The sequence below is a fragment of the Apteryx rowi genome, unplaced genomic scaffold, assembly GCF_003343035.1.
Source record: "Apteryx rowi isolate R43461 unplaced genomic scaffold, aptRow1 scaffold_59, whole genome shotgun sequence".
Taxonomy (NCBI): Eukaryota; Metazoa; Chordata; class Aves; order Apterygiformes; family Apterygidae; genus Apteryx; species Apteryx rowi.
Genome location: NW_020450860.1, coordinates 1,397,368 through 1,410,222, shown reverse-complemented (window position 1 = coordinate 1,410,222; position 12,855 = coordinate 1,397,368). Strand labels below are relative to the sequence as shown.

Sequence of the window (12,855 nt, the reverse complement as noted above, 5' to 3'; positions counted from 1 at the left end):
GAAACAATAAATAACCTCCTGGAAAGGATACTGTTGTGTCGATGTGTCGTTTGTTGTGTGCAAGGGTGATGAGGGAGACAGGAAAAGTTTGGGAAGGGTTTTGCTGGGCTTAGATTTTGTTCACCAGTGGAAGTAAGGCGAGTGGGCAGTTCATTATGCAAAGCAGAGGGACACGGAAGGCTTTCAGAAAAACAGGGGAAGTTTATGGTCCTGACTTCTTTGTGAAAAGGCTTTGCACCTAGGGAGTTTCAAGGGTGACAGATGAGCCAGGGATGACTCAGTTGTCATGGGAGCCTCTTCTCAGGGGTTTGACCTAGTTGTGCAGGGAAATCTAGATCCATAAATTAAAGGAGACTTTTCGTGTAGTCTGAAGCCTTCACAAATTAGTTTTTAATGGCGAATTCTAAAGAGAAAGGAATCAGCAGAAACAAGTAAAACAACACCTACCTGGGAGGCAGATGCAGACACTGACTCTTCCTCAATTCTCCCAGGGAAGGCTGCCTTTAACAGGAATGACGCTGACAAAGCTGGAAGATGCCGAAGGGAACGAGCACACATTTGAAATCGCAGGTCAGTGGGGCCCCTGCCTGGGGCCATCCTCCCAGTCCAAACAGCAGCTGCCACCAGAGGTACCAGCCCTCCTACTTGCAACCTCTGCATCCCCATTGAGCCATGGTCATCCTTCTGCCCCTCTGCTGTGTGAGTTCCTGGGCATCTCCCTCCTGCCTGAGGCAATCTCCTTCTGATGCCCCTGAGCTCTGTCTCTGGCTAGTGCCCAGCTGCTTTCTAAGAGAGCAGCATTTCATATGGGACAAATTTTCGGCAAGGGCTGATCATGCCTTCCAGTAGCACTTTGTGCCTGGTGGTATTTGGTGTCAGGGCCCCATTAAACACTGAATTACCGCATTTGCTTACTTTTAACTTTAAGCAATTTTGCACACTTTCATCCCTCCAGTTTCCTTAGCTTTTTTATGTTGCTTCCATACTTTTGGGGACTGGGTGCCCAAAACAGAACAGGCAGTCACATCTTTGCACTGGCCTTTCTGAAGCCACTGTACTTTGCAAACTGAGGAGGTGCTTGCTGTCATGATGAGTTGAGCTTGTCTTGTGTTTCTTCCTGGGTCTCTGCCATTTGCTAAGGAAGGTTATTTAACCTTCTGCTGCAGGGAACATGACGGAGCGGATCACTGTGTCCTGCAGCAGCAGCCAGGACTTGCACGAATGGCTTGACCATTTGCAAAGGCTCACCAAAGGGACATGCAACACCATATCCAAAACACAGTCCTGGAGCGCTCATTCGGTAAGTGCGTTTCACCCCAGCCTATCTTGTTGCCTGTTGTTTCTCGGCACTGGCTGATCTCTCTTTTTCTGCAGTGCACCTTGATAGCGAGATAATTTATACAGCTGTAGAACCTTTTGCATCGCTGCAGTTTTGTTTGTAACCGTGTAGTTCACAACCAGCACTGCTCATAGCATTTTTCTATATCCTGCCCTATTTTGGTTGCAACCTACGTGTGCTTAAAAGAGTTCATAGCGAACCTTTGTCCGTTGCCCTCTGTTTGGATACTTTGTTTGGTGGGTAGCAGTCTTCATTGTTCCTCATCTATTTTCTCAGACATTTAGTTCAACTGGACAGATTCGTGGCCCGCTGGAGCCCCCCAAAATCCTCAAGCCCTGGAGCTTGAGTTGCCTCCGCCCTGCTCCTCCGCTCAGACCGTCGGCAGCACTGAGTTACAAAGAGGTAATCCCCCGTGCACACAGGGTACCCTCGTTTCATGACAGTCTCCAGTGTTTGTGCCCAGATTTCTTATCCCATGGTGAAGGCACAGAAGCTTAGGTTTATTGCTCCTTAGTCAATGGGAATGTTAAGAGAAAATACTGTGCAAAGTCATGCCCCAGTCCTGCAAACGTGTGACGGATGCTTGTCGCTGCACCTGGCTTTATGCTGCAAGTGGAGCCTGAGCATGTGTGTTTGCAGGGTTAGTGTCCCATTCTCAGTGTTTTCGGTCGGTTGCCCTAGCTCGCTCTCAGTCAGTGACAGTGCCCTGGGAGGCAGGCGCAGGGATTTCATTGCTGTGGTCCACGACGCTCCTGCCCTCGGCTGCTGGATGTCCCCAGTCCTGCAGGTGCGCTCAGCCCTCCTTCACAGCCCACCTGAGCGTTTTACACACCTGCAGCCTGCGGGATTGCTTCCCCGGCAGAAACCCTGAGCCTGGGAGGTAGGAGGCCCACGGGACGGCGGAGTGGGGAAACCCAAACTAAAACCCAGCTCCTGTTCTCAACCCCTGCGGTAACTGCAATGCTCTCCTTCCCTACCTCACATTAAACTTTTGGGATTACTCACTGGTAACTTGGGTAATGTTCCTCTTACTGATAGAGCACTCCGGTTCTGAGTCACCGGCCTTTCTTGGTACAGCACCCCTGGGAGCGTTAGTGCCTGGGGCTCCGAGCGCAGCGTGGGCACGGGGAGGGGGCTCGCGCCCTGCCGCCGGCTCAGCCCCCCGCCTCTCTGGGACAGAAAACCTGGCAGCCAGGGGGGCTGCGGGGCTGCTGCTCCAGGCAGAGATTTTAGGTGGCGTCATGGTGTTCTGTTATGTTTATTTCTTAAAATTCATAAAATAATAAATTTCAATTTAGAAATAAAATTGTTCAAAAAAACAAGCGAGCAAACTGAAGACCACCCTTAATCTTTGCATGTTCCAAATCCCTAATGTAGACTAAACAGTTTCTTGTTTGCATGGTGAATTAAAATATAGGAAGGGGCTTTAATTTGAGGAGAAATTTTTCTGTGTGAAAGTAGAAAGATTGTATTTATTTTTAATGTAGGCCAAAACCACAGATTGAGCGATATCATTAATACCACAATCCTTTGCACTTTCTCAGTTATTCCCTGCCCACAGAGCAGGAGTTAAACTATCTGCGTAGAAAGGATGCGAGAGGTTTTTGAAGCAGTGGCTGTGCATACAGGAAGCCCAACGGGATGTGCCGATGCTCCGGGGCTGGATGGTGGCATGCAAGGTGTAAAAGGACCCAAAACTGTGGTTTGCCTGTGGACAGCAGTATCACAGACTCACCATGGAAAGCAGTGGAGGCAGCCCCCATCTTCCTCTAATGAGCCTTCCTTTAAAGACACTGCTGAGGCTAGAAAGTCCTCAGATAGTGAAAAGATTTTCCTTGCATTAGGCTTGGACTTGCAGTCATTCTGCCGCAGCTGCCAGTGGTAGGACCAGACTTGGTGGTCACAGCTGAGCAGCTTAGGCTCCTGTTGCCTAGACTGCAAGCGGAGCTTGGGAAATGGGGCTTTGCCTGTTGCAAACATTTTGCTAACTGAAAACAAATTACAAGAAAACACGACTAATTGCAAGGCTCCCTGGCACCGCCACTGCTTGACCAGGCTGGCTGAACAGGTCAGTGGAAACCCAAAGGCCAGTGGGCTTCCCCCAGAGCTGGGGCAGAGCTGAAAATGCACAACATGATATTAAGGCTCCAAAGGCCAACCTGCGTGAGCCTGGTGGGCTGTTCCCCTCTTAAATGCAGAGGGACTTGTGGACACAGGCGTGTGATGTCAAACGTGAAATAAGTTGTTGGCCCAAGCAGATTTTCATCTGCCCTGTCCCTCCCTGCAGCCCCAGAGTGCTCAGTCCCTAAGCAGAACTTCTATTTCGTTGTATTTGAAAAAGAAAAATTGAAAGCAGGACACAAAATAAACTATGCCCATAGCTCAGAGCAAGGCACATTCCTATTATGAAGATAAAATAAATGAATACAAATTTCAAAGGTTATTTGCAGGGAAAGGAGTGGGGGAGTTTGATTAAAAGATTAGAGATTTTCAGACATCCAGTGTTGCTTTAATTGGCTTCTAATAGTGTAGGATGGGATGGCACGGTCTTGTGCATTTCCTCATACCTTGCTGTATTCAGGAAACCCCAGAACCTGCTTACATACCGCACATCACTCTTGTTATTTCCATTGAAATTGGGTCATTTTTCCTGTTCTGTTTCCAGTAATCATTTGAAATGACAAAGCAGGTGCTGTGGGTACAGCGGTGTGTCTGGATTCAGGTTAGCAAAGTGAGAAAGACTTACAGATGATTTCTATATATATATATTTTTTTATTATTATTATTWTTTTTTAAGTAACCTGCTTTGCATTAGGTGAAGGGTTTATAACCTGGGAATTCATTAGTTCCACTGGCCAGATCTGCAGGAGAGCCGCCCGGCTCCCCGTGCCGAGAGCCTCTGCACAGCCCCAGGGACGGCCAGGCTTGGACCCTCCCCAGCACGTTCCAGGGAAGTCCCGTTCCTGGAGCAGGAGCAGGGAAATCCCACCAGGCCGATGCCTGACTCTGTCAGGTTTCCAGTGAGGAGAACAGGTCCCTCTGGCAGGGTTCCCTTTGAGCAGACACGGTGCTGGGGGATTGTCACTGGGGTGTCCAGAGTGTCCCTTCATCTCTGCTGGGTCGGTCCGAAGCTGGTGGGACCAGTGCTGAGCATGGGRCCAGGCCCCCGTGTGGCTTCCCAGGGCTTGGACAGAGCCAGACATGCTGGGTGGCTGCAGAATTGGCTGTTAGCGGGTGTTTGGGTGCTGCAGTCCTCTCCGCCCGCTGCCTTTCCAAGAGGCATTTTCCTAAACAAGCAATGTCTTCAGAAGTCTACTACTAACCGAGGAGGCATGTGCTCTATTTTGATGTGTTTAGAGTGTATTAATGCCCACTTACCATGCGTTTCACATATAATTTTTTCAGTTTTGCATGACACCATCCTCCTTTGCATGTTGATAGTGCTCTAAAACCAGTACAGAGGGTGTGACGCATTAATCGCAACACTAACATTTAAATGTGTTTTAGAACTGTGGATTTAATGGACTTGGTCAATAAAATCATCAACCTCTCACACTCATCTTCTCTTTCTTTGCATATTCATTGTAGAGGATGTCTTATATCTTAAAGGTAAGAGTAGATACATCTCTTTGGCTTATTGYGGCAAAGAATGCTTGTTCTTCTTGTTCATGCTTCTCGTGCTTGCATGACCCTAATTTTGCCTGGTGATGGATCAGTATGCTAACATGAGAGTCAATTGTGACTGGCAAATATATTTTGAGAGAAATCTCAACAAGAATTTAGGACTGTGATACTGAAACTTCCTGGCATGCCTCTTCTGCTTTTTTTTAGCCATTCCTTAAAATTTATATTGCATGTAACCTGCTAATATACTAATTCTCTCCAAATGAGCAAGACTCGTAACTCAGTGAAGGAGATAAAAGCTTTTGTTTCTTACTTATGGAGTCATAGCAGACACTAACTTTGTGTGTATTTGTTTGTTCCCTATATATGTTTATGGGGTATTTATACTCTCAAATAAATTGTGTGCGTTTAGAAACAATGTCATTTATCAACTGTTTTACATTAGAAATAAAAATGGAGTCAAGGAAATAACCAATATTACAGGGTTTTCTAACAAAGAGCACAGAGTTGGTAAAGAGACCAAAAGAGCTGTGAGTGTGTGTGAATTCTTTAGCTAAAGGATATTAGCTGAGGGTTGCATTTGCTGAAGGACTGTGTCATGTCCTAGATCTGCAGGTGCAATTCCCACTGCTATTAGAGGGAGCAGTGGCTGCATGTCTAGTACATGGGGAAGGCAAAAAGCATTGTTTTCCCCAACTCTGTCATTGTCTGCTTTGTAGTTCTCTCGTGTTGCGCATAACATGGATAGCTGCGTTCAGCCTGAGCTGCTCCTTTGTTTAAGCTGCCTTTGGTTCTGTTTAAATACAGGAGTCTGTTTCTCTATAGGATTCCAGCAAGAGTCCAAAAACAATGAAGAAGTTTCTTCCGAAAAGGAAAACTGAGAGGAAAGCTTCTGATGAAGAGTTTGTTATTAGGAAAAGTAAGTGTTGAATTTTTCTCTTCTTTTCTGAGGTTTCTGTTTGCTCAATAATCTCCACAAGGCTTTGAGAGCCTCCATGATGAGACACACGAGCAGGTCTACATGCTGCTGTTCATGGGAGGTGTCTGGAAGTGCAGTGTTCCTCCACCTTGTATACATCTCCTCTGAGTCGGAACTACTGAGCGATGCTACAGTCCTCACTGTGATTGCTAGCACACAATCATGTGGTTGTAGATGGTCTTGTCCTGGCTACGAAGTCAGGGAACCACTTCCGAGCTGTTAAAAGTGCATTAAAAGCACATCAGCAAACAATCGTCAAAATACGTCTGGGAGAGTACAATACATATCATAGAGAGCAAGATGAGAGCTGGGACAAGCTCTTATCTGTCCATGCCATCAGCTCCTGCATCAATTTTCATAGGGGACCAGAGAACAGAAAAGGCCCTATCCATGCAGGTGTTCACCTGCAAAGAAAGTCATTCTGACAGCTCCCTGGAGTCCGTTTTGGGACACTCCTAGTGGGTTTTATGTGAAAGGCCTTGATCACTTGGTGAGCTGCTGCAATATAAAAGCTGGAGGTCAGTTGTCTCACTCAAGAAGACAGTATTGATCAAGAGTTTGAAATGAGGACTTCACATTTCCCAGTCCTGCTCTGATGCAGCTGTACCAGATGTCCTGGGTACACTTAGGGAGCCCCTACTAGGAGGGCTGCTCTGCCTGCCCAGCTCCCAGTGCTCCCCTCAGCCAAAGTCAGACATCACCCCCTGACTTTTGCTAAGACAAGCAGCTGGAAGTGTGTTTTCACACCATTCAGTCATGGTGCTCAGTGCCACAGCATGCTGCAGAGGCCAGAAAATGTAAAGAAGCTCAAAAAGGAATTGGGCAAATTTGCAGAGACAGTGTCAGTCAAGGCAACAACACGCTCGTCTCTTAAGAGAGTTTGGAACAAGGGCTGGGAGAGATGAAGCCAGAGAAGTTTGCTTTTAGTGATAGCTGTTGTCCGCAATGTTTTACAGGCACTGCTGCGCTAGAAGAAGATGCTCAGATCCTGAAGGTGATCGAGGCGTACTGTACTGGGGCAGGCTTCCAGCAAGCTCTCAGTTCAGGTGGGCACACAACCAGATTATTTAATTCTTCTATTCTGTCTACCACACTGATAACCCCTCTGGGAAAAAACAGATGGTTGCATCATACGGCAATCAGGCTTCTGCTAGGAAACTGTGTGGTGTTCAATCTTCAAGATAAGGAAGCTTCATCTGCCTAGTGGTTTATTTGCCATTGTTTTTCTTCTAAACACAGAGAATGAGTAAGTAGGAGGGTAGATGAGACACAGCTACTTCACCAGCACTTGTTAGGAATTAAACAAACTTAGTCAGTGCTTGTGGCTGTCAGCATGAAAACCTGATGGTAATCTCAGGTTGCATATAGCTTTAGAAAGGAAGCATGAATATTATCTCTCAATCAGCTGCGTATTTAAGAACAAGCAGCTTCATAAGAACCCGACTATCTAACATCTTAAACTCTGGAAATAAAACTATTTATCATTGCTGGTGAGATGTCAAATTAAATCAGCGAAATAGCAAATGATGCTACATTTAAAAATGGGGGGCCCTGTTTCTTCCAAGGGCTCTTGACCCTAATCGAATGATTTCATTTATAACTAATGATGTAGCTTTAGATGCACCAAGCATTCTTGAAATCTTTCCACTTCCTTTTTTAGCTCCAGTTCAGCTAAGTATATAAGCCCATATTCAACCCTGGCAAATACCCAAGTCCCTCCCCGCACAGCAGAGCACATACGTGCATGTTTAGGTCTCACCGAAGTGCTCCCCCTTTTCAGTTTTCCCTACACTGAGAACAGGAATTACTGCGGGTGTCACAGCAAGCGTTCAAGCCGTGGCACGTTTCCAGGCTGGGGCTGCATGCATGTGTTTAACACCTTGTCACATGCACTGCGGGATGCACAGCAGGGGTAACTTCTGTTATTAGCGGCCGTTTCCGGGCTGGCTCCATCCCCTCTGCGTTCGCTGAGCTCGCCCAAAAAGCCACGTCCAAGGCGTAGGGGCTGCTAGGTCAAGGGCAGCACGTCGCTCGCAGGGGGGCTCTGGGGTGGCCCCCACGCACAGGTCAGGGACCCGAGGGGCAGCGCAGGGGTCCGCACTGGGAGCCGCGCATCTGCTTGAGCCCCCAGTTCTCCACTGCATCCCAGGTTTGCGGAGGAGGTGAACAACATACGAGTTTGCAGTGCTGTCTCTGGCGCAGCGTGGGTGTCAGGGAGAGTCTCCATTTCTCCTCCTGATGAGTAATTCTTGTACCCAGGCTCCCGTAAAGACTCCATCCCCCAAGTCCTTCTTCCCGAGGAAGAGAAAATCATCATAGAGGAAACGAGAAGCAACGGTCAGACTGTCACGGAGGAAAAGTAAGTGAGGCTGCTCTCCACTTGCAGATTCCCTTGTTGCTTTTTGGAAGGATGTTAAGAACTAATGCCCTCTCCTTCTGCATTTCCGCAGAGCAGCACAGCTAATGCGGAGCTCAGAATAGCCAGGTGTTGTTACAGCCTGACAGAGACTGCTGTCTCCGTCCTCGCTGGGGTCCTGGCTGTGCCAGAAACTCTGGGCTATTTCTATAGGGAATTTGTCCCTTTTAGTGAATGGAACCACATTCCCAGCTGCTCTGAACTGGCTGTAGCCCTCTGCAAGTTGGTATGCCAGGTCCCAAGAGCTAGTTTATCGAGTCCCTGATTTTGTTAATGGCGTTAGGGAGGTCTGAACCGGATGAGGGGTTTTTTATGCTCCTGACTTACTGGGCTACTGGTACCCATTGGGAGCCCTGCATGTCATCACCTGGGTAATGCTGTCTGGGAGTGCTTTTACAGAGCTTCAGCATCTGGGTGATTGCACTGGTCTGCTCTCTTTCTAGCGCAGACAGTGCATTCCTTTCTTTTTTTTCTTTTTCTTTTGCAGCATAACCTCAAGGAATCAAGGTCATTTTGTGAAAGATACTTAGGCACTTTCAGTTTTAAAACCATTATTATTTTTTGCAGTAGTGTAAACAAGGAAGCCAAAGCTGCAGAACTTTGTTGATAACTTAAAGCCAGCAGAATGGGGTATTTTTCTCCAGTTTTAAGAAAAGATCTTTGAACTTTGGACCAGTGGCTGATAAATGCTTCTGGACGGTGTTTCCAGAGTGCTCTCACAGGCAGCAATGACAGTGCCCATTGCAATGGGCAGCAGAGAAAAGCAGAAACCAGAAGCACCTTCCCATTAGCGTCTCGGTTGCAACACTCCCATTCTCTTGTTTTACTGCACTTTAGCTCCTTTTGTTTCATTTTCTGGGGATTTCTTGTTTTTGTAGGAGCCTTGTTGACACGGTTTATGCACTGAAAGATGAAGTCAAAGAACTGAAGCAGGTAATTTGAGTGGTTTTGTTTGTACTGTGGGTAGATCAGAAGCCAGCCAGACCAGCGTGTAGGTGCTTGGGGATGTCGTGTTTGACTGGCCAGTGCTGAGGAAAAGTCCTGCAGATTGCAGACCTGATCCTGCAGCTGCGTAGCAAGAGTCACTCCTGCCGCTGGCTGCGGGAGCTGTACAGTGCCATGCCCACCGTGCTGTTTAGGTAACGTGTCTGCCTGCCAGAGGCAATGGCTCTCGCTCGAGCTGCCGTGTTATCTCGTGGCCGACCACAACAGGGGAGAGCTGCTGCCTGTCTTCCCTCAGCCGTGCAGCCCCTTACATCAGTGCTGTGGGTTCGTGGGTGACTCAGGGCAGAAGAAAGAAAACTGTTCACTTTCTTCTTGCTGGGTTAGTTTTCCCCTGGTTTAGCTCCCTGGATCAGCTCACCACGTCGTCACTTGGGTACCAGAGCCTGCATGAGGAAGGGACTACTTGGCCTTTGCTGTAACATGAAAATTTCCTTCCAAGTCTAAATTCTCTTTCAACTTGACTGTCCTTTTGATAGGAATATGGTAGATGCCGGGTTCTTGTGGGCTCAGAGGAAATGCATCCTCTTCCCTCCAGCCCCAAGCCTGAATGTGAGTAACACCACACCAGGAGGACAGGATCCTCAAACCCAGGCTTGGAATAAGGTTTTCAGGAGAATGTTTCTGACTGCTCAAAGTCGCTGAGGCTTTTGTGCAGGTCTGTAAGGTAGTAAGGCTCTGCTTGAGCCTGTCTGACCACAGGTAACTTGTATTTTTTGTCCTTGCAAACTGCCATTAACCTGTCAGATTCTGGCATTTTATCACCTCCAAGCCACAGGCAGCCAGACATGCAGAAGTACATCATTGCATAAGGTGCATGGATATTAGTTGCATCTTTATTCCTTTATTTTTCACCTCACAGGAGAACAAAAGGATGAAACAGTGTTTGGAGGAAGAGCTTAAATCAAGGAAAGATTTGGAGAAGTTGGTTAGAAGGCTGCTGAAGCAGACAGATGAGTGTGCCAGGGAGGACACGGGGCGCAAGTCGTCTCTGATAGCCTGAATCTGGGAGAAGCTGCTGGCAGTGGTGTGTGACCTCAGGTGTTTTTTGGGAAGCAGAACTGGATCCTTTGCCTCTTTTTGCTCCTTATTTTGTTGGTTTTGGGGATTTTGTTACCAAAAAATAAGTCATAGAGAAAAAAATGGGTTTTTTTTTTCATCCTATAAGGAAATAAAACAAACACAAAAACAATCACAACTAAAACGGTAAGCAAGCGGTCCATGACTTGCAATTCATCTGCAGCAACTAATACCTCATCATACCTGCTGCTGGGAGCAAATACAAGCTCTGCTAATCATTGCCGCTCACAAAGGGTTTGGCAGTAGTTTCCTAGAGAGGAAACGTAAGCACTTTTTAATGCTTTCATTCTTTTAAAAGCTCCAGTACCTATTTATTGAATGAAAATGTTATTGAGTTGGCATTGAGCAGAAACCAAAAAGCACCATGCTCCTCTTTTCAGATAATCACAACTGGGGAAGCTTTTCCCATCCACTTTCTTTTTCCCCATTAGTTGACTGTAGCGAACTAGAGCCCAGCAATACTGTGGTTCCTGTGTGGCCTTGATACTGATTAAAATGTGCAATTACCACGAAGACATTTTAAGTCCTTGGGGAAGTCAGATCTGGAGCACCTGTCAGAGCGCATGGGAAGGTACGCTGCACGGTACTGCCTCCTAACAGCTCGCGATCAGCACAACAGGTACCTGCTGTTCTGCCCCCAGTACCTTTTCTTATGCATGACCTGTAACTCCTGCACCCTGCTGCATTTTCACTTCGAGTGTCCAGGTATTGTATGAGTTGATAGTTTTGCTGTGCTCCCCCTTGCAGTACATGCTTTTCTCCGTACGAAATGCAAACACTGCTTGACAAAAGAAAACCCCAAATGTGCTCGTTCTCTGCTCCCAATGGCCACTTCTCTCCCATCACCCCAAAGGGGCTTGTTCCAGGAAAAAGGAACTTTCTCTTGGGATAGGAAAGGTATTTCTGTTTATGCTTTGACAAGAGCTGGAGCGGTCCTGGGGCAATGACGAGTAACACCCTTCCAGATCCCTGCACAGCTCCTCAAGCACAGCACACAGACAACATGCATATGTATCAGATATCTTCATCTTATTTGGTGTGATACCCTAGTTTATAACTGATGTTTTTCTTCCCTCTTAGCAGCATTATGAAAGTAATCTTCTGTTAAAGGTAATGATAAGTCTTATGAATATCACAGGGCAGCATGGTCCCAGGGTATGCAGACACACCACAGCTCACTACACAGTCAGACCATTACATTATTCGTGAAGGATAAAATAGAGGCAATAGCTGCAAACTCCCTCCTTGCAATTCAGATGCAGCCAGAACATAGCAAATGGTGTTTGGGGAGGGCTAAACTCCGAAAACATCACAAGGAATTTAAAAAGCATCCCCATTTAATTCTAAGCTGTTTCAGGGACAAAATAGGGATTTTTTTCCTCTGGCTACACTTGCCATCCCCAGAGCATCCCAGCTAGATGGCAGCTCTCCACATCCCCACCTGGGCACGCATTTGACATTTGCTGGGACATCAGTCAAGTGCTACTGTGCTGGTTAATCCTTTCCCAGGACGGTGTCCCTTTGCTGCTTGTGCTGGCGTGGCTGAGCCTGAAGTCAGTTTACGCTGCTGTTTTGGGATGCTTTGCCCAGACACCCCGTAACGAGGCTGAGGCGGCCTCCTGGCATCATCCGGTCCAGGCCAAAAGTGGGCTAGGGCCTAGCTCGGGACGTGCAATCAGTGCAAGGAAGCAAACCAATGGGTCATTTATACTCTGAGGAAAGGCTAGAAATATTTGCCTGCTGTCCCCCAGTTTAGTTGAAACCCGTGCTGTGTACATATGCATGTTCATAAGATGTAATGTGATGGAGGGCACACTGGGACATTTTGGATCAAGCGTTTGTCAAGAGCTAGAAGCCAAAAAAGACAAGAAAAAAATAAAATAAAAAAGGAAAAGAAGCCATGCCGGATGGACAGCAATGTTTCAATATTTACTTTGTTTACAGCGCTTTGTAAATAGGTTCCAGTGAGTCTGTCTTTAGATGGATGTTGTCAGCTGCCTTCCAGTTTATCTTTGTCATGTAGGTTTATTTACTGTTACTACTTATGCAAGTTCAACTTTTCTAACATGTTTTTATTTTGAACAGTTTTTTAATTGACATTTTCAACAAATAAAGAAGGATAAAACTCGCTTCTTAGCTGACTGTGCCACTTCCTGTGTTTTCCGCCTCCCGTTTTCCTCTGGCCCCAGGGAAGCAGGTCAGTGCCACATGTGAAAACCTGGCGGCACTGGGCGACGCGTCCTGCCCCGGCGCAGGAGGACAGCCAGCCTCCCACCGGGGAGCCCGGAGGCTGTGCCCGGCCGCCGCCGGCGGGGTTGAAGAAGGTGCTCGAACTGCCCGCGTCTGCATCGCGCACGCTCCGGCCCGCTCGCCGCCGCGGCGGGGCACGGCTCAAAGGGTCGTGCTGGCGTTCGG

The 12,855-nt window shown here is 47.4% G+C and overlaps 1 protein-coding gene across 5 annotated transcripts in view; it reads left to right on the top strand.

Annotated features, from left to right (window-relative positions):
* Nucleotides 1-12,581, top strand: part of ARHGEF6 (Rac/Cdc42 guanine nucleotide exchange factor 6) — a 46,481-nt gene extending 33,900 nt beyond the window's left edge. For 2 of the 5 annotated variants that reach the window (XM_026082661.1, XM_026082662.1), the window contains exons 15-23: nt 492-570; nt 1,167-1,300; nt 1,616-1,741; nt 4,928-4,948; nt 5,789-5,882; nt 6,899-6,988; nt 8,202-8,301; nt 9,237-9,291; nt 10,223-12,581. In XM_026082661.1, the coding sequence (XP_025938446.1) occupies nt 492-570; nt 1,167-1,300; nt 1,616-1,741; nt 4,928-4,948; nt 5,789-5,882; nt 6,899-6,988; nt 8,202-8,301; nt 9,237-9,291; nt 10,223-10,363 (840 nt within the window). In that variant the 3' untranslated portion in view covers nt 10,364-12,581. Of the gene's footprint in view, nt 1-491; nt 571-1,166; nt 1,301-1,615; nt 1,742-4,927; nt 4,949-5,770; nt 5,883-6,898; nt 6,989-8,201; nt 8,302-9,236; nt 9,292-10,222 lie in introns of those variants that run through there. The other 3 variants (XM_026082663.1, XM_026082664.1, XM_026082665.1) reach the window with 3 other exon arrangements.
* The last annotated feature ends 274 nt before the right edge of the window (nt 12,582-12,855 follow it).